The 21,456-nt window shown below is 47.8% G+C and overlaps 1 protein-coding gene across 1 annotated transcript in view; it reads right to left on the reverse strand.

Annotated features, from left to right (window-relative positions):
* DDC (dopa decarboxylase) overlaps positions 1–19,216 on the reverse strand; it is an 83,789-nt gene extending 64,573 nt beyond the window's left edge. Inside the window, exons 1-5 of the mRNA XM_087432446.1 lie at positions 18,994–19,216; positions 15,519–15,632; positions 12,922–13,041; positions 6,057–6,191; positions 2,748–2,891 (exon numbers count right to left, since the gene is read on the reverse strand). Coding sequence (XP_087288572.1) covers positions 2,748–2,891; positions 6,057–6,191; positions 12,922–13,041; positions 15,519–15,632; positions 18,994–19,194 — 714 coding nt within the window. The 5' untranslated portion in view covers positions 19,195–19,216. The remainder of the gene's footprint in view (positions 1–2,747; positions 2,892–6,056; positions 6,192–12,921; positions 13,042–15,518; positions 15,633–18,993) is intronic.
* Positions 19,217–21,456: the final 2,240 nt, after the last annotated feature.

Raw genomic sequence — 21,456 nt, forward strand, 5'->3', positions numbered from 1 at the left:
TTTGAGTATATGTAAAATTAAAATGTCTGACTAATAATACAAAAGGTGAGGGGGGAGGCATAATAGTAAAAGAATACAAAACTAACAAGCTAAAAATGAAGAAAATGGAATAATATAAAACATTTGATTAATCTAAGAAAAGGCAAGAAAGAAGAGAAAAAACAATCATATAAGAGGTGGGCCGGAGAGAAAACAAATAGTAAGATGGTAGATACACATTTAATGATCAATAATTACCTTTAGTGTAAACGGACAAAATAGAGAACAACTATCATGAGGGATTTATACACAAATAGTAGGAAAAAAAACAGCAACAACCATATGCTACTTACAAGAGACACACCTTAAATATAAGAGAACAATAAGGTTGAAAGTAAAAGAATGGAAAAATGTATCATGTGAACACTCATCAATAGAACACTAGTGTAATTATAGGTAAGTCAGTTAAAGAAGCATTGTTAGAGACAACGCATTTCCTAACGGCCAACGGATCATTCACCAGGAAGAAATAACAATTCTAAATCCCCATGCACCCGGTCACTAACCTTCAAAGTATGTTAAATAAAACTCGACAGATATAAAAGAAGAAACGGACATACCTACACCCACAGTATGAGGGTTTAACATACCTCTCTCAGGGACTAATTTGCATTTCTTTGGTTATTGGAGGGTTGGAATTGGTTTTATGTTCTTACTGGTTTTTTGTGATTGAATTTGGAACCAACTATTTATATATTTTGTCTGTTTTCCCAGCGGAACTTTGCCTTTTTGCTTATTGATTTATAAGCCTTCTTTTTAAGATTTACTTTATAATATACACTGTATTTCATTGCCAGCATTTGTCTTTTAATCTTGTTTACGAGTTTTGTAATTTTTATAAAATAAAGTCTTATCATCATTTCATATGATGTTTCCTCCATTGCCTTCATTCTTCAATCTAAAAGAGTGTGTTTCAACATATTTCTTTTTCCCTAGACAGGCCAGTCTAGTGAGTCTTAATATTGGTGGTATAGGTCCAAAAAATTTTACCTCGTTTAAATAGAATCCTTCCACATTGTGGTGAAATTGTGTGTGGAAATTATAAGGGTAACCTTTCCCTCTACCTGGAATGATCTTCCTTCCAAATCTTTATTTATTTGACAAATATTTATTGAGCCCCGCTAAGTGTCAGGCAGAGGCTCCAGGAGCTGAGAATAGAGCTGTGATTAAACAGACCCTCCCTCACGTAGCTCCCACTCTGACAGGAGGAGGAAGACAGCAAACAAACGTAAAAATAAATACGTGTGTCAGGCGGTAACACACGCAATCGAGAAAAAGAAGCAGTGTGGGGTGACTAAGACAGACGTTGGGGAAGGTGACAGCTCAGCCTGGATCCGCTGGCTGACGCCTGCCTCAACCGCCAAAATGACTCGGCCATCAGCCATTCTACGTGCGACCTCTGAAGCTTGTTGATCCTCATGCGTGACAGTTATTTGTTTACGGTCTTGATTCCTGTGGGGACACCTTGAATCTGGATCAAATTTTGTACAAAATAGTACCATCCATGCCTTCCCCAGTCACGCGTCAGATATTCAACAAGTGGTAGTTAATGTGAATTGACCAAAACAATTTTTTGGAGGAAAAAAGCTTGTCTCGAAGATTACTTACAAGTAAATGCAGTGGATGGTATTAACATGTGGTCCATAAAGTCTCTCAAACCTAGAATGCTCTAACAACTAGGAAATGCCCAGATACTGAAGGGTGTCCACCTGGGCAGTGTTTCTCAACCCTGGATGCATATGAGGATCTTGAAGTTGCTGTGAAATGTTTCCAGCCTGGCTCCATCCCTAGAAATTCTGGTAAAATTAAACTGGAACAGGGCCTGGGCATCAGTATTTTTTCACAGCTCCTCAGGTGACTACAAAGTGCAGCAGGTGAGCCCAGGGCTGCTCTGCGATCACACCTTTTAATTGCCTTCACACAGGAAGCATCAGTCCCAGGCACCACGCGCTGCCATGGCCACACTGGGTATGACAAGGCCCGGTCCTAGCTGCAATGCCAGCTATTCCTTCCCCACTGGAAAATGCCTCTCTGTGCACGAGAAAATCAGCTGCTATCTGGCTAGTTAGATATTTTATAATTAGGTACTGCTTGCTTGCAACACACGTCTCACAAATGACAAGTCTTGGGGCCAGCCCAGTGGCGTAGTGGTTAAGCTCGCTTGCTCCGCTGTGGCAGCCCCGGGTTCACAGGTTCAGATCCCGGGTGTGGACTGACGCACTGCTTGTCAGGCCGTGCTGTGGCAGCGTCCCATATAAAGTAGAGGAAGATGGGCACAGATGTTATCCCAGGGCCAATCTTCCTCAGCAAAAAAAAAAAAAAAAAATGACGAGTCAGCATCTACTGAGAACATGGGTCTAGGCTGCGAGGCCTTCTTTTATTCTTAACACAGTTCACTCGTCCATACACTCCTCAAGGCACAAAGGGCTGTCAAGGGGCCATCGTATGGTGCCACTTTTAACAGGGAGCAGAATCCTCCAGGCTGGGGTTCTCTGCCTCCTTCTTTCTGAGATTAACGCAAGCGAAAGGGAAAATAAATGGAGTCTTCCTGCAGCCTTCCTCAAGGAGAGGAAGGCTAACAGTGTAAGTACCACCTGGCCTGTGACCACCAAGCAGCCTGGAAAGTGTCCCTGGCACCCCTGATCCCACCCCAGGCTGGGCTCAGACACTCCCACGGCTCCATGTGCAGCAAGTGCTATTGAACTTACAAAAAAAGGAATCAAGCCAGCAGCCTTGTCTCTCTCCAGGGCCTCCTGCAGGGCAGAAGCACGCATGGCAAACTTGCCATCTGAAGGGATCGCTTTCAATTTCACTCCCCCAATTAATCCGGCTCTTTCCACCGAAGAGTGTGCCTGGAAAGAAAGCAGCATAGTTAGATTCGCATGGGCGAGCTCCACAAGTAGCTATAAGCCCCTGGCTCTGCAGGGAGCTCCTTTCACTCCTGACGGAGGCAGAAGCGCTCTCCTTTCCTCCCTCTCCCTGCACTGTCGTTCCTGGAGTTGTTTCAGGTCCCTCGGAATCTTGCTTTTCAGTTTAATGAATCAGACACTTAGAAGGCAAAGTGCTGGGTTAATGTTGGTGACGTTTTTCATTCCCTGGTGTGACTCTAGAGCAAGCAGTGAGATCTTGGAAAGCACACCCCAGAAGTGGAGCTAGAACAGCTGCCTTCATATCCGAGCCCCGCCTCTCCCTGCGGGCCCTGGGCAGCGAGCCTGGTGGCAAGCTCGGCAAACAGATGCTCAGTAAACAGTGTGTGTAGAAAGGAAGCCAAGACATGGCACCAGCACTGGGTGGCAGACCCGTCCTCTCTCAGGGACTCCCAGGAGAGCCAACTCTTACTGAAGTCACCACCCTCTGCCCTGCAGCCCCCACCATCACTGTCTTTTTTTTTTTTTTTGTGGGGAAGATCAGCCCTGAGCTAACATCCGTGCTAATCCTCCTCTTTTTTTTTTTTTTTTTTTTTGCTGAGGAGGACCGGCTCTGAGCTAACATCTATTGCCAATCCTCCTCCTTTGTTTTTTCCCCCAAAGCCCCAGTAGATAGTGGTATGTCATAGTTGCACATCCTTCTAGTTGCTGTATGTGGGACGCGGCCTCAGCATGGCCGGAGAAGCGGTGCGTCGGTGTGCGCCCGGGATCCGAACCCGGGCTGCCAGTAGCGGAGCATGCGCACTTAACCGCTAAGCCACCGGGCCAGCCCCCACCATCACTGTCTTATGATTGACCCTGTCCTGGGGTCTCACTGCTGCTGCTGCGGTGCAGCTCCCAATGGTCAACCTCCGGGGGTGGGGTGGGGGGGCCCTAGCAGGACGTGCAGGCTTTGGAGCCATGCAGGCCTGGGCAGACTCCGGCCCTTTCCCTGTGACCCCAGCAGGCTAGCACAGTGAACCTCCACGGCCTCATGTGCACCATGAGACAATAACCAATGTTCACTGCAAAGCTTAGTTGTAAAAATGATAACGACGTGAAGCCCTGGTAGGGTGCCTGGTGTAGAGGGCACTTAATAAGCTATTCTTCCTCTTGTCATGTGAGGCTCTAGAATCACCTATGAAACTTATGACAACTCTAGGAAGCTGTTCTCTTCATGAACTTTGTACATTATCTTCAACTTCAGATGAGGACTGAGATGGTCAGGTTATAAATTTACAGCCAACACCTTGACCCTATGCTTCCTGGGGTTAACGCTGGCCTGAAATGTAGATTTGACTCAGGATGAGGCAATCAGAGGTAAGAAGTCTCAGGAGGGCTGGTGTGGCAATGGACAGGGGCCTGGGGAGCAGTGACAACGGGGGCTGTCACTAAAGCCACTGGTGTTTTGGATTGTCCATGAGAGATGGTTCTCCTCATGTGCACCTGCCTGCTGGAGTGGAAGCCTTTTGTGTCTTGTCCAGGTCCGCTTGGTGTGGCCTGGGTGTCCACCCCCAGTTGCAGTGAATGTTGGCTGATCATGGCTCCCAGCTGCCCCCTTCTCTGGAGAGCTGCCTTCTGTACCCTGCCAGTCCCCCACCCTCACAGGACTGACTGTGCAGATGTATGAAAGGCGGGCTCCTTGCCACGAGGAGGGGCAGTTCTGTGGTGGTTCACGCAGCAGTGGCGCCCCCATGCACCAGGCTACAGCTGGACTTTCCCAGAGACCACATCCTTGCTTGCTCCTTCCCTGCCTCATCCTGCTTCCCTAACTCCTACAGGTTTCCCCAGAGAGCACCTCTCAACGAATGATGAACACCTAAGGCCCTGCGTCAGGCCCGCTCCTGGGGAACCGTACTGGAGAGCCACAGAAGAATTATGCCCTGGAGCCCAAGGCCACGCACTGGATGTAGTGAATTCACCTAACTCCTGTGCACCTAGAATGGTACTAGCCAGACACCCTTCTTGGGAGAATCGAGAAAACATCACAAATCATTTTCTCTGGGGCTAGATTCCCTCACAGAACCGCCCTCTGGAAAGGCTACATTCTAACATTCATAGCAACTTATCTCAACATATATTTATTGAGTGCTAACAAGTGCATTTTTTTAAGTCTCCTCATGTCCTTCTGGGAACCAAGGAAGTATAAATATAAATGAATAATTTTCTTCATGTGTAGGTAGCACTAATGCATGGAGTTAGAATACACACAGAGAGATATAATCCTCCTGATTAAGCATTGAAATATAAGCACTCTATTTATTTCAGGCTACGTATCTATCTTTATTAACTAGGACAAAGCTGTCACAGTTGAAATGCCTGGCTTAAGAAATTCGTTGAAGATGAATAAGTCAGCAAAGCTGAATCAGCTATTCCTCGTGGAATCCAGACTCTTGAGCATGGTACACTGTACACTTTTTTGTGCCCTCTTGACTATGATTTCCCCCATGGAGTTACTTTCTGCATGCTGCTCAGTTCTCTTTCCTTCTGCTCCTTCTCACGCAATTCTTTTTGTTTTTTAACCTTTTTCGAGTGGGCCGGTCAATGGAATCCTACCAGTTGCTCCTACTTGCAGAGTTCTCTAAACCTCACTAATCACCTCCGTTTCCTTTGTCTTACTTCAGCCACCAGCTGGCTGAGCAGCAACACAGGGGCTTTTGTCCCTGTTTGATGGTAAAAAAAAAAAAAAAAGCCTCAGAGAATTTACATGATTTGCCAGAGATCACAAAACTCGAAACCACAGAGCTGGGCTATGACCCCAGGTCTTTGAGCCCCACGTCCAAGGTCTCGACCACGCCACTCTGGAGGTGGCCTGGCAGACCTCATTGTAAGCCAGAGCAGGTGGGACTGGCAGCAGAGCCAGGCATGGCAATCTTGCAGCACAGTTATTTTCTTTTCAACTTGATTTACTAAGTCCTCACCTGCAACCCACACCTTCCTTCTCTTTAGTACAGGGGTCTATAGACATCTTAGTGATATCAGAGGAACTCTTCCTGGATTTGAAATGAGGCTGCATAGTTTTATTGTGTTTTGATTTGACATGAAACAAAACATTTGGATCTTGGAGGCTCGGTGGGGCTTCAGGACAACACACACAGCCAACACACTCACTTGATCCGAGGAGTAGGCCACCAACTTCTCCACGATGGCGGCTTGTGTCAGCCCCGGAGAGGCAGCCTGCAGGCGTCGGGTCACTTTAGTCCGAGCGGCCAGCAAGGCCACCAGAGTGGCTTCACTGGCACTTCCCTAAGTCAAAGAAAAGGTTGAAATGAGCTTCAGAGTGCAGCAAAGGAATCAGTATCTAAACTGTTGGGAGACGTATTATTGGGTCGCCATATTTTTCTTAAACGATGAATCTGAAATTGCAAAGTTCATTCTCTTATGCACAGGAAACATCTGAAACCTGTGGCTCCCACCTTTTAGCTCTTATTATTTCAACATTGTTTTGTCTATTTCAAGTAACAGAATAGCCAGCATTTCTGAGCACTTAGCAGGTACCAGGTATGGTGAGACCTGCTTCGCAGGCATTTTCCCACGCAATCCTTACAGTCTGGCCTAGGAGGTGCTACTCCTATGTCTATTGGAGGAGGAGATGGATCCCAGGGTACCAGCATCTAAGCCCAGCTCTGCACGCATAGCAACTTGGACAGAGAAATTTGTATTTGTTTATAAATGGGGTGCTTTTCCCTCAAGACTCAGAAATTGCCTTGGAGGATTTCTCTCAATCACTAATGTTATAAGCCGAATTGTGTCCTCGCAAATCTCATATGTTGAAGTCCTAACCCCCATTACCTCAGAATGTGACCGTTTTTGGAGATAAGATCTTTAAAGAGAACATTAAGTTAAAATGAGGTTTCAGAGTTGGCCCTAATCTACTCTGGCTGGTGTCCGTGTAAGGAGAGGAGATGAGGACTCAAACGTGCCTGTACACAGAGGAGAGTTCACGCAAGGACACAGTGAGGAGACAGCCGTCTATACACCAAGAAGAGAGGCCTACAGGAAACCAACCCTGCTGCCACCTTGATCTCAGACTTCCAGCTTCCGGAACTGTGAGAGAATAACTATCTGTTGTTTAAGCCCCCTAGTCTGTAGTATTTTGTTATGGCAGCCCTGGAAAACTAATACAACTAATGTCAACAACTTATTTTGGCAAAGTAGTACAGAATAGTGCAAACTTCACTCCTCTGATGTTGGGAGTGGGTGAAAAATAGTATGAATTCAGCACCCACCATGTTATCCCATTTAATTTGCAAAATAATCCTGTTTTTAAATTTTGTCTTCTTCAGGTGGAAAACTGATGCTCAGAGAAGTTAACTAACTTGCCCCAAGTCAGCGGCTAGTGAGTGGCATGGCGAGGAGTGAGCCCAAATTCGTCTCTTCAGGCTGGCGGGGCCTCCCTTCCCCCATTCTCCCCACTCATGATCACCGAGTCAAGTAAATCCCTGAAGAAACCCATGAACTGAACAGTATTAACATTAGAGAGAAAAAATAAAAGAGGGTAGCTTTTTGTTGACTATGAGAAAGAGATTTATAAGATTTTAGAGGTTTACAGAGAAATACACAATAAAATAACTAGAGAGGTCAACCTCTCTCATTAACATTCTATTCTCCCTTCATTGATCCTGACTTCCTATTTTATTTTGCCATTTTAATGCCTTTACTTATTCTTTTAAGCCAACTCATATCCTTTGGAAAGACGGGAAATTTAAAGATAAATGCATTTACCCATAGTTCTGTAGCTTTAACGCATGGACACAAATATACATGTATATAGTCTTAATTCAGCCTCTCAAATGGGTTTTACATTTATTCAAGTCGTATTTTCATTAGTAATCCTTTTATATATGGTTTTAGACCAAATGGCTTTGGATATGGTTAAAGAAATTGGGCTGGCAAAGCTAACTCAGCTATCCCGTGAAACCCAAGCTCCGCGAGGGCAGGCACTGGATTTCACACTCCTCCCTCCCGCATGGCCGCTGTCCTCCCGTCAGCCCACCTCTGGTATCATGGATCTGTCAATCGCCCCATTCGTTCTCAACGGCAATGCAACGTGAAACGCTTATTGAGAGGCATAGCTCCTGGGACCAGAGTCCATGTTCCCACCCAAACAGTCACATGGCATTGTGGCCCCTTCTCTAAACCCCTGTCTGAGACCTTAGAACTCACAGTACCCTCAAAACTTTCATTCTCTGAACCACATTCTAACTGAAGGCTTTCAGTCACCATGCCAAGTCACTATGGGTTTTCCTTTGGGCTCTGTCCACATCCTGACAGAAAACTCACCTCCTTCAGGCAACAAAGTGATTTAAAAAAAAAAATGCCCAATGAAAGAAATTGTCAGTGGAGCATCGAGAACACAGCAGCTCCGAGGCCGACAGCATGGTTTGGCCGACGGGAGCCGGAAGACAAGTGGATTTCTCTGCCGTTTGTTGGAAGCAGATCTCAGGGAGGGAGGAGTAGGGGGTGACTGTTCTTGTGCTAAGAGAGCATAATGATACCTTTGCTGTATCGCAGCAGACAAAGGTTGCCATGGCAAGCCTGCTAAGAGGCAGAAGGAAGTGCTGGTGGGGCTGACGCTGGGCTGCTGATGCTGTGAGCAGACATGTCCTTTCATCTGGGTTTCTCAAGTGTCACCCCACAGACAGCAGGAAATTGGCTTTTCTTCCAGGAGAGCTTTCAAACCCAATTAAGAGACCATTTTTGCAGCCCTGTTTGTCCAGCTCAGAGGCTGATTTGCCATTTAACTCAGATGCCCGTCACTGAGCCAATGCCTGGCAGCTTCGATTACAGCTCTGAGGCGCTCAGTGTCCAGCTAGGGCCCCACAGCTGTCACCAAGCTTGGGTGCTCTCTGGGGCCTTGAAAATTATGGATAATCAGCCTTGTCAGCCGGGGAGGGCAGGTCTTCTACCGCTAACACAGACACATTGCCTGCCTCCATCCAGCACACTGAATGGATTGGGCTCCAAGGGGGTCTGTGTTGAATCCCGGGCCGAGAGGTGCCAGGATTATTCCCAACCAAATGCTAGGCCTTCCGTTGTCTCTGGAAAATGGGATTGTCTTTAAAGAAAAGATAACTGAAAGATTGAACTTATGGCAGTATGCACACCTCTGGAGACTCTAATCCATGCAAACGGTCAGGGGTGAGCTGGTGTAACGCTCATATGTCCCGTTTGCATTTGTGCTGGCTTTGCCTCTAACTAGCTTGTGCTCTTGGGCGTGATACACGACCTTTCGGGGCCTCAGTTTCCTCATCTACAGAAAAGATTGTCAATAATGCAATCAATCCTCATCCATATTTGGAGGCTGAAAAATGATAACATAAAGCACAAGAAATAAGCCAACACAGAGCCTAGCTCAGAGTAGGCATTCAATGAAAAGTAACTATTATTATAATAGACACATCTTAGACTATGGGGTATTTGTAAGATTTTTGAGAAGTATCAAATTAGAGGAATCATCTTGGGCTGCTGAAAAGAACTGAATGTGAAACTGTTTGAGTTGTAAGATCTGATGACCTAGAAACACTCTCTTTTTATTTTTGTTTTGTTTTGATTTTTGGTGGAGCATGAATGGTGAATATGGACTCAACTAGGAGAGCCCCAGAAGGAGGCTGATGACCTTAGATTGTTGCACCTCATCCTAAGTGTCCTCTGAAATATTATTTATAAGAGAGAAGAATCAATACAGCAGAAGTATCTCATATATTATTTACATAAATTGTGACATATCATAGAAATCATGAAATAATGATATTCTCAAAGAATATTCGAATGGGAAATGCTCACAATAAACAGTAACTAAAACACCAAACAGAAAATCTGTGTGTATGTATTGTATTATCCCAATTTTGTTTACACACACACACACACACACACACTCGGAGGTATTGCAATAATACTGGGAGGAAGTATGCCCCAAAAAGTTCCTGAGTATTTTCTATTTTTAAAATGGACACCCAGTTTTCACAAGTAGAAAGAGGACAATGCTTTTTTTTAAGTGGAACAACAGAACCAAAATTGACATTGAAGGCAATAAATTGGCAGTGTGGAAAACTAAACGATGTAAAGAAAACCATGAGAAATTCCTCCAAAATATAGAAAGTGACAAGAAAGGGGAAAATAACAAAATAAAGCTAGAAATTATGGAAGGGATACCCAAACTGTGGATAATTGAAGCTCCTGAGAAACAGAGCAGAAGTGGCCCATGAACAATAACTAAGGTGTCGGAGAAGAAAAACGTCCCGGGTGAAGAAATGCTGAGTCTCGGATTAATAGGGTTTACAAACGCTGGGAGGTGGGGTCAAAAGAATGGAACAAATGAAAAAAGTTGATCTTAGTAACATGTGTGGAATTACAAGGCAAAGTGAGTCTGCTGCAAGCATCTAGGCTGTTGAAGTGTTAAGTCACCTCCAGGCCTGGAATCAAGTCAAACAGAATTCAAAACCAAAGCGCCCCCAGCCCCCAGCACCCTCTCCTTCTGCCTCACTGTTGCTGCTTTCTCTTCTGTCAACAGCCGGCTCTGCTCTTCACCACAGAACGATGCCAGTGGCATCCCTGGAGAATCAGGACAAGTGTACTGGAGATTGGAAAGCTGCCCGACCTCCACCAACATGAGGTGCAGCTGACGGGGATGTGGGGGACCCTGTGCAGCAGCCTCCCTCCTCAAGGCCAGAAGGGCGCGTGGACATCCTCTCTTTGTGTGTGGTCTTTGCCAAGGAGGTTGGCCGGGCTGCATGACCTCTGACAAGAGGAAAACCGTCCAAGGGAGCTGAAATATTTGGCATTTGCTGCTATGTTTAAGTCCGGTTCACAGTATCATATTGAAGCTTTGCTTACAACATGGCTAACGTTTCATTTTCATCAGCTCCCCACTCAGAATCACTGATGTAGGATAGAAAGTGTGATAACCAAAGACTGTGAGGCAGGAGAGGACAGAGGGAATGGTTCTGAGCCTAGTGACCTTGGCCTGCCGCCCACAGAGAAGTCAGCCATCAGTCACGGCACATGGCCTGGTTATCAAAGTGGGTCTGGGTTCTCTACGTCAGAAAGACCTGAGGCACACATTACAATGCATATTCCTGGGCCCCCCAACACCTGTCAAATCTGCATCTCTAGGGGTGGAGTCTAGGACTCCCTCCATGGCTCTGACACATACTGCATGTGGTCAGCACAATAAGGGCCCCCAGAGATGTCCATGTCTTCATCCTGGAACCTGTGAATATTCACCTTACGTGGGAAAAGGGACCTTGCTGAACTGACATGAAGTTAAGAACCTTGACACTGACATGGGGAAATCATTTTGGATTATCTGGAGGGACCCAATCTAATCACATGGGTCCTTAAAGGAGGAGAACCTTTCTCGTCTATAGTCAGAGGGAGAAGTGACTATGAAAGAAGGGTAAGAGAGAGGAACACTGCTGGCTTTGAAGATGTAGGAGGAGGTCATGGCCAAGGAATGTGGGAAGCTTCTAGAAACTAGAAAAGGCAAGGGAAGATTCTTGCCTGGATCCTCCAAGGTGTCAACCTTGATTTTAGCCCAATAAGACCCCTGTCAGACTCCTGACCTACAGAACTGTAGGACAATAAGTTTGTGTTTTGTTTTTTTTTGTTTTTGTTTTTGCGAGGAAGATCAGCCCTGTGCTAACATCTGCCAATGCTCCTCTTTTTTTGCCGAGGAAGACTGGCCCTGGGCTAACATCCATGCCCATCTTCCTCCACTTTATATGGGACGCCACCACGGCATGGCCTGACAAGTGGTGCATCGGTGCACACCCGGGATCTGAACCCGGGCCGCCAGCAGTGGAGCGCGCGCACTTAATGGCTACACCACGGGGCCAGCCCAGTTTGTATTTTTTAAGCCACAAAATCTGTTACAGCAGCAACAGAAAACTGACACATGGGAGTTTAAAAACCCTGGTCTGGTTGAGCAGTCTCAGGACTGGAAATTGGGAGCTTGCTTCCTAGTTTAGTTTGGCCCTACCAGGTGATCACATACAAAGGCATTCATGCCTCAGTGTTCTCATCAGTGGAATGGGCAGAATAATAGCTGCCTTAACGAATTCTCATAGCCTTTGAGAAGTTGCTATCTGAAAAAGGAAATCCTTTTTTCCCCCGAAGTTAACACTGCTTTCCCAACATTAGTATCGTTTACTTGACATGAGAAAAATATCAGGGAGGGTGGTGGGCTCAACAGAGTGCATCTTCCACGCTAGAAATAACAAAAAGCACAAAACCCCTCTTCCTAGTGGAATTTGTCCTGCAGACCCTGGTGGAACAGATGCTCCACTGTGACTGTCATTTGTGTCTGTCATGTCCCCTGATGGTTGCTGTCAACGGTACATGTCAAGTGAAAAGAATGAATTAAATTGGAAAAGGCAGCATCTCTAGGTGAACTATTGGTTCCCATAGATGGAGCACTTTCTAGAAGCCTTCAAAACACATGGTCACAGCTGCAACTATTACTGAGGACATCCCTGACTGGTGGTGAAGATCGTGGCTCTGCAATCAGAGAGATGTGGGCTCAGACCCCAGCTCTAGAACTTATCAGCTGGGAACCTATGGGCAAGTTACCTGACTGCTCTGTGCCTCAGTTTCCTCACCTGTCCAATAGGGGTATTAAAATAGCCCCTAATTCAGAATGTTGTTGGGAGAATTAGATGAGTTAAAGCCTGAAAAGCACTCAGGCATGGTGGCTGGACACAGGGAACACAACACAAATGTCAGTTGTTTTTATCACTACGCACCTGCTAAGTGATAACCACTACTCTACCTACCATAAATAGGGTGAGTGAGTGGCGGCACCGGCATCCAAATCCAGATCTAGAGTTCTCCTAACAGCTCATCTCCGCTTATTCTCCGGAAGGGATGTGAGGATGCAACAAGAAGCACAAGGGCCTCTTTTCCCGCCTACAGCGGTGGTCCCTTTGTGGAACCCATGCATCCCAGAAAGCTGGACTCCCCCAGCCTCCTGCCTCACCTGGATCACTCCACCGCCTTCTCCAGCTTTCTCAGCCAAAAACGCCTCTGGCAGCTGCAGCATCTTCCCGAGCCAGTCCATCATCACTGTCTCCAGCTCTGTGCACGCCGGGCTTGCAGCCTGTCGTGGGAGGGAGGAAAGGAATTACCCACAGGGCAGCTGCCCTCAGCTTCCTGTCAGCTTGTTACAAAGGGGTATGACAAAGAGGATAACTTTGTTACTTCTGTCACTTAGATTTTATCAATTTAACAAAAGGTTTTAAACATTTTCAAAAGGCCTATCCCTGGGTGGAATTAATGTGATGGTGTACTTTTCCATCACAGAGTTCCCCGGTCCAGCGGTGGAGACTGGACCCCCAGGTGGGGCACGGCAGCAGGACCCCTCCCTCCCAGCAGCTCTAAGGCATTACTGAGGGCCTCTCTGGGCAGATGTGGTGCTGAGAGCTTGGCACACAGAAGATCCCTCCTCTTTCCCGCACTTGGAGAACAGAGGGAACCACACTCCCAGATCCCATGTCAGCCACAGGACGCGATGTGCTCACTGTGTGCAAGGGTTTGCACGCCTCTTGACCTCGTGTCCTCCACCCACAGACTTGGGTTTCTGGAGATGTCACCCTCTTCTCCCCACCCTTCTCCACTCCAATTCTCTAGGGGCTGGTGCCAGAGCAAGGGGCCAGGTCTTGCAGAATTTCGAGAGCAGCAACAGGGTTTAATCTTCCACGGAACCCCAGATTAAAATTGCCCAATCTCAGATGCTATTCAAATGCCTGAAACAAGTTTCAAACATATGCTCCTTGACCAAGACTCAAGCGAGAATGGTTGGGAAGGAAGGCATAGCCTGTAATAATAAACTTTTCCACTGTGCTGTGCTACACTGGCACTGTCTGCTGGCTCATTTAGCCATTTGTTTATTTACAGAAGGATCTAGAAAGGCTTACTGGTGGACCTTCCTCCATAGTCACAAGTGAATGGAATAAGACTAGACTGAGGACGTGGGCTTTGGGCCGCTTGAATCCTCTGGGAGCCGCTTGGCAGCTCATGGATCATGGACCTTGCTTTTTAGGCTCTCAAGATGGTGCTCTGCAGACTCTCCCCTCTCATTGCACAGGGGGAGGCACGTTGGCCTTGGGCCCCACCTGAAGATGGACTGAGCCTCCACCTCCCTGTGGATCTCACTGTGATGCTCGGGAGTGCTCTCTGCCTCCTCGTGCACACAGCTCATGACACACTGCTCGTGAGAACAAGCAGCACTTTCTCCTGCTAGTCAGTCCCATCCAGAGGGTTGTATTCCAGGCATAGGAACCTGCACTCGCTGTTAGGGACCCAAGTCTCGGCCAGGACAGCCTAGAGACAGCGAGGTAGCCCTTCAAGGCCCCAGAGATATCAGACTGTCCTCAAAAAGAATAGACACAGTAGGATAGATGCCAAGTCACCCTGAAGGGACAGGACAGCTCTGGACCAGCAGAGCTAAACAAAATCTGTTGCAGTATCCAATGAAAGAAAATGTCCTTTAGAAGGGGTGTGCCCACAGAGACAAAGGGAGGTCACCAAGGACACATTTGCTATGCCCTTTCTGTCTCCCAGTGGAGAGGGAGGCCTCGGGGCACCTGACGGAGGAGCAGCTCAGACATCTGCAGCAGGAAACCGGCGAGGACGCCTCCAACCCTTCCCCTTGGAGCTGCTGACACCCTAGCCTAAAGAAGAGTGAGTAGGAGGCACAGTGCAGGGGGCACTGGTCAGCTCTGCTGGGTCCTGCTGCTCAGTGCTGTGCATTCCTAACCCAACATCTCCTTTATATGCCTAAGCCCATGTTCAGCGTGAGTCAACACCCATGAGTCCACTCAGCCCCCAGGCACAAGCAGGTGGACACTCTGGATCAGATCCTGGCTTTTGAAGAAGTCCCCACAGTGTGGGCAGCCCGGGGACCCTGCCACAGTGGGCAGCAGCTCTACTTCTGAGCACTCTGCGTTTGGGAAGGCAGGAAGCTTCCCTGTAGCACTGTGCTGGGAGCAGTGAGCCACAAGGCAGAGTCAGCCCAGCCTGCTCTTCTCAGAAGAGACCTTTCTAGGCATTTTATCCCCAGATAAGGTGGAACTGGGCTGGCGGTGTGCACGCAGGAGCTGGCGCCATTTGTAGAGCTGCCTGCTTTGCATCTCTTGGCACTTCTGATGGGCTGGAGCCTCTCTCAGGGCAGTAGCCCTGGCTGAGAACAGATGGGATGGGACATAGGCAGCTGTGTTTCTCTGCAGATTATACCAAAATCCTCTGGGCTGCTTGATAGAAATGCAGATGCCCAGGCATGGGCTGCAGAAACTCCAGCCTGGACTGTAATTTTAATTCATACCAAGTCCCTCTGAAAAAGCACTGCTGTGCAGAATTGGCTTTTGGTTTTTGATACCTTTCCAGAAAAGACTCTCTCCCTATTTCCCTGTGTTCCAAATTTCTATTCCTTTATGAGGCACCCTCTCCAGGGCTGAATCCTTCTCCCCTCACACAGGTGGCAGTGTCACCTGCTCACGTCCTATGAGTACAGATGCCACGTCCCCATGGCCAGACCCCACCACTACCAGGACCCCCCAGGATCACCCCAACACTCACCCAAGAGAAGCCGATGCAGCCGATGGCCCCGCACAGCATGTCCGCAAGCATGGCCGGGTATGAGCTGGCTGTGGGGAAGTAGGCGAAGAAGTAGGGGCTATGCCAGTGGGTCACCTGTGGGAGATGGAGCGGTCACTTGGGTGCAAGGGAAGCCAGCCCCACCAGTGGAGGCCCCAGCACCCTCCGTTTGCCACAGCAAATGAAGTTTCTAAAAACAACACTGTGTTTTAAATTCTGGCCAGCGGCCGCTTGTCAGTGAAGGAGCCACGCCTGAGGCCCCATCTCTTTGTGTTAGAAGACTGGTTTTCCTAAAACTGCTCCACAAAAGGCCTGATTTTCAAGGTTTCTCCAGCTGGTCTTACTGCCGCCCCCTCCTCACTCTCCTGTACCACCCGTCCCCTCCAGCCAAGCATGGCTCTGTCATCCCCCAGATCTCATGTCTCCTCAGTCGCCCAGCCCTGCAGGGGTGCCTGAAGCCAGGACAGCAGTGAGGCCACTTGGGGCATCAGGAGGAGGAGAGGATGAGCAAGGACACCTCTGTTTTGGGGCCAGGAGCTCTGCAAGCCCGGCTAGGGGGGAAGATCTAAGAGTGGTCACGTAGGACAGGCTGGGACATCTCAGAGTGTGGGAAGAAGATCGAGGGGGAGAGAAAATGGGGGTGGGGCCCAGTTTTGCTCCTTTAATTTGTTCTTGCTGGTGACATGCCTGTTATGTGAGAACAGAGTAAAGCCCTTAAGACCCTCCCAGCCATCTGTGGAGGAGAGAAGGTACAGGGATTGTCATTCAGTCACCAGTTGGGGTTGTAACACCTTAAAGCGTGTGCAGGAGACATGCCCCGCTCCCCGTCTTCCCCCCTCGGTGCTCTTCATGCAGCGCACATCAACTGCAGGTGTGCTGGGAGCGCCCTGGACGGCAAGTCTGGGAAGTCTGGCAGCCTTTCGGGCTTTCTGGGTTACCTTAGGGACTGACTGCTCCTCTCAGAACTCCAACCTCGCCTCAGACAAAAGCAAAACAAGTAACCCAGTGTTTCTTCCTCCTCTAACCTTCTCCAGAATCCCCAAGGCTGTAGAGAGGTTCTCCCAACATTAATCATTTTCATAGTCTGGGGCAAAATGCAAACATTTCTTCCTTGATAATAGCTGTTAACTGTCCATTGTCAAGATGTTGGACAAGAGATCCCCAGATTGTGAAGGTAGCCGACTGGGAACTCTCCAAGAACTGAGAGTGCTCAGCAGGATTTGTGTGGTCATGGGGACTTAAGCCCAGGTCACTGCAACGCAGCCACGCCCACGTCTGCAGGGCAAGGGCAGGGAAGGCCCTTGGGAGGATGAGGAGTCAGCACAGAGGCTCCTGGCGTACTAGAGGTGAGGGATGCACACATACTCAGGAGCCCAGAGAAGACCAAGCTATTCAGCTTATGTGTTTTGGGGGGGAGGTGGCCAGGGGCAGTGGGCATCTCAGAGGGACAGGGCAGGTGAAGTTGTGGGCCGGTGAAGGGCCAGGGAATGGTCTGGAGAGAGGGAGATGCTCGGCACAGTCGGAGGTTGGCGGGCTCAGGGAGAGAGGCTGGTGGTGAGGCTGAGGACCACGAGGAGCAGCAGGCCTGTTGGCCAGGGCCCAGGATACTTTCAGGGGTCTAGAAAACCTTTTAATTTTTTTTTTAAATCAGAAACAAAAACGAACTTTCTGGTTAAAGAAAAAAAATGTTATCTGTAATGTTAATATATTTATCTTTATGCCAATGCATTTAGAAAGCATAATATTCTATGCTTCTAAGGGGCCCACAGGAGTGAGGGTGCGGCCCTGGGCCTTCCTCCCCTTCAGGCACCTGCAGGCCCCTCACTGTGTCCCCTCCCTACCCACCCTAAGACCTAAGAAAGGACAAGAGTGGTTCTTGCCTGGGGACACATGTGCCTTTGCATCGTTCTCAACTAAGACTCAACTAAGACCCCCAAGACAGATGTTCCTACCCTCCCTCTGCAGGTAGGGCCTGGAGAGCTTCTCCACCTTCCCTGCAATCACACAGCTAGCAAGTGTCAGGGCTCGAATTCCCACCCAGAGACCCTGCCCTAAAGCCCTTACACTTCCCAGCACAGCTCTGTGCAGGGAATGCCTCATCTATCAAAGCAGGAAGATGTCAAATTCCACAGTCTTCCATATTCCGCCTGTTCTGGACTGCATGTTTGTGTCCCCCCAGATTCCCATGTTGAAGCCCCAATCCCCAAGGTGATGGTATTGGAGGTGGGACCTTTGGGAGGTGATTAGGGTTAGGTTAGATCCTGAGGGTGGGACCTCTGCAAGGAGGAAAGGCCACATGAGGACACAGGGGGAAGCCAGGATGTGAACTCTCACCAGCAACCGAATCTGTCGGCACTTTGATGGCAGATTCCCAGGCTCAGAACTGTGAGAAGTCAATGTTTGTCGTCTAAGCTGCCCAGCCTTCGGTATCTTGTAAGGCAGCAGAACAGACGAGGCCCCCCTCTGCCTGACATTTAACCACGGTTCTCCCTGGAGGGGCGGGATGCTCAGCAGCTTAGTGTATTTGCACAACCTCTAGGCGAGAACTGGAATCCTGTGCTTCACTCAAAGCACAAATGTCAAAGGAAACTTTCCTGGGAGGATGAGACGGGAGCAGCAGCTATGAGAGAGGTGCTCTGGTCTTGAGGAATGGATCCACGAGGTCCTGAGGCCCAGCCCCGCCCCGTGGTCTGTGGCTCTGTGACCTGGGGCCTCTGTGTCCCATCTGAAAATGCAGGAGTGGACTCGAGGATCAGAGATCCCTCCTGCCACATTCACATACGGGCTTTTCGGTGAATTCTTTGCCAGGGAAAATCTTCTTGTGGACCATAAAGTGCAGCGAGTTTCCTTTGAATGTAAAGTGTCTGCTCTCCTCTGAGGACAACCTTCCCGGGTCCTCTTATTTCCTGTCTGCGGCCCCTCTGGGCACCACATGCTGAGCTGTGACTCACTGGCTTCAGATCAAGAGGCTCTGGGCAGAAGCACTACCACATGCCTGTTCTCAAATAAAGTAAATAAAACATTTCCTCCACTCATGCGATTTACTCTCTGCTAAACACAAAATGGTTAGGAATATTCTTTATTTTGAGCAATTAGCGTACTTGAAACCAGCCACCAGAGGTTCGTTTCCTTCAACGGTCATATGATGACTTTCTCATGTATCAGGGTCTCAGGGCAGGCGACTGATCTGGGGGGCTGTGGGGAAGGCACACTCACTGCCCTTGGAGCCCACACCATCTGCGCTGCAGTCCTGGCTCCAACATTTACTAGCTGTGTGACCTTAGGCTGATCACCTAACCTCTCTCTGGCCTCAGTTGCCTCAGCCGTAATAGATATGATAAAATTCGTCTCCCATGAGATAGTTGTGAGGATTAAGTGAAATAATGCATATGAATGCTCGATGCCCAGTAGGTGCTACATTAGTGCTCCCGTTCTCTGATCTTGGACATAGACTTACCCCCGGCATGATTATCTTCTCGACGTCATTAATGATATCCTCAAATGTGTCTGGCTCCTGGGGGGCGGTGGTGGGGATCAGGGGGCGAAGGTAGCCAGGCTCCACGTCGGGATAGACCTGGCGTTCCTCGATGCCTTCCATGTAGTCAGCCACATAATCCACCATCTCTTTCCCTCTCCTTCGGAATTCACTTACATTCATGGTGACTGGGCTTGGTTGGAGGTGAAAACTACACAGAGAGAGAAAAGAAATCGATTGGCAACCATGCCAGCCTTTAAACTGGAGTGGGGCAATTCCAAGCAAGCTGACTGCTAGGGCCACCTGGGCTGTGACCCAAATACCCTGGTGACCGCCAGATCCCAAGTTGGGAGCACTTTCCTTCCATGTCTGGATGGGATGGAAATGACACTGAATTTGGAGACGGCAGGAAAATGCTTATTCTAGTATTCACCTGCTATTCAACTGAAGACAATGCCTCATCTTTTTTCATTGTCTGCGTCAGTAAAACGGACTAGAAGCACACATTTATTTTCATGGTCCATCTCAACTTTAATGACATTGATCCAAGTCCTACCTTGCCCCTTACTAGCTGTTGGACAGAGACAAGCAATTTTTAACCCTCTGAGCCTCTCTCCTTATCTGAGGAAAGAAGATACTAATGCTGATCTCTCAGGAAGGTTTGAAGGCATTATCACACAACCTTCATGCCTGAGGCGCTCAGCCCAGCACCTGGGGCAGCATAACCCCCATCAGCGTCAGAGCGTGCTTCCTTTCTCTTGATTTTGTCACCAGATGGAACTGCATCCCTTTAACAATCTGCTTTTCAAAAATAATGCTTTCTTTCCTCATCACATAAGTAATATTCCAGGCAATACTGGTTATCTGTGGTAGTTACATTCTATACAGTCTCCGTGAGCACTGAATTAGCCAACACTGAACCATTCCTGCTAGGGGGAATGCAGGGTTAGGGCCCTAGGAGTCTCTGGTCACATCTTTGTCAACCAGTCAATACAATACGTTTTTGTGTATTTCTTTTTTTTTAATGGAGATCTTTTTTTTTGCTGGGAAAGATTCGCCCTGAACTAATATCTATTGCCAATCTTCCTCTTTTTTTTTTTTCTCTCCAAAGCCCCAGTGCATGGTTGTATATTCTAGTTGTAAGACCTTCTAGCTCTTCTATGTGAGCCACTGCCACAGCATGGCAACTCCCAGATGGGTGGTGTGGTTCCATGACGGGGAAACGAATCCGGGCCACCAGAGCGGTGGGAGTGCCAAACTTTAACCACTAGACCATCAGGGCTGACTCATATGTGTTTCTTTTTAAAGATACTTTATTTAACATACTTTGATTCATTAACTTTGAACTCACAGCCAACAGCACCATAACTCATGCCTGAATGAAGTTTAGCTAACACATGTATTTTCTCCCTAAGGCACATCAGAGCCTTCTTGCATGTAGGACCCCCAGACAGCATTTCAGCAATATATTTGGGGGCCATTTTAGGCAGTGAAATAACCAAGAATAACACAAAAATGTCAAGAAAGTGTCACTAAATAGACCACTTGTTGAAACAACAAGGCAGAGCATTGCCCTGTTTGACCTCAGATGGGAACAAGCACATTGGGTGGCTCAGAGTTTTCATCACACTGTACACGTGCACGTCCGGGCAGGATCACGAAAGCAACACGAGTGTTGATTTTGGGATTACAAATGAATTGTAGCAAACAGGTACATTTGCCTATAGGGAATCTGTAAATAGTACGAATGGACTGTATTTTCAAAACAGGAAACTTGGACAACACGAAGAAAAATATTCACCTAGAATCCCACCACTCAAAATTCTGGCACATATCCTTCCAGAATGTTTCTTATATTTTTATGCTAAGCAAGGGATGCATTTCTGAATTCCTCCCATAGTTCAAAGTTTCATAATTCAAGATTAATTTTCCTATGGGAATAAGTGCCGGGGGATGATTCTACATCCACTGTAAATAGCATAGGTGATGATCTTGGTATCATATTTCCAGCATTTCTTCCATTGTTTCCCATTCTCTGTGTTCAGCTTTTTTTTTTTTTTCTTTTTTGGTGGGAGGGGGGCAATTTTTGTGAAGTTAAAGGTGTTAAAGAGAAATTATTCACCAGATATTTGTTAAACATGACAAGACATTTTATTCAAGAGTATTGCAATAGGGAGAGAGACTGAATTTAACTCCCCACACAACACGAGCAAGTGGGGGTTTACAGCCAACAGGTAAGGTAAGGAAGCAGATGGAAAATTACTAAGAGCAACTTGATTAGTTACCCAGGGTGGAGGACAAAGAGCTGGATTGGATATCAGGCGTAAGGTCATCCTCAATAAACTGGCTTAGCAGGACTTTTGGCTAAAACTGGGCTCAGCACGCCAAAGTGGGGACCTATCAGGAAGAGGGCTCAGAGGAGCCTGACTCCAGTGTGGTCGAGGA

This window comes from Ceratotherium simum, chromosome 1, assembly GCF_057802395.1.
Source record: "Ceratotherium simum simum isolate JZ-2026a chromosome 1, ASM5780239v1, whole genome shotgun sequence".
Classification (NCBI taxonomy): domain Eukaryota; kingdom Metazoa; phylum Chordata; class Mammalia; order Perissodactyla; family Rhinocerotidae; genus Ceratotherium; species Ceratotherium simum.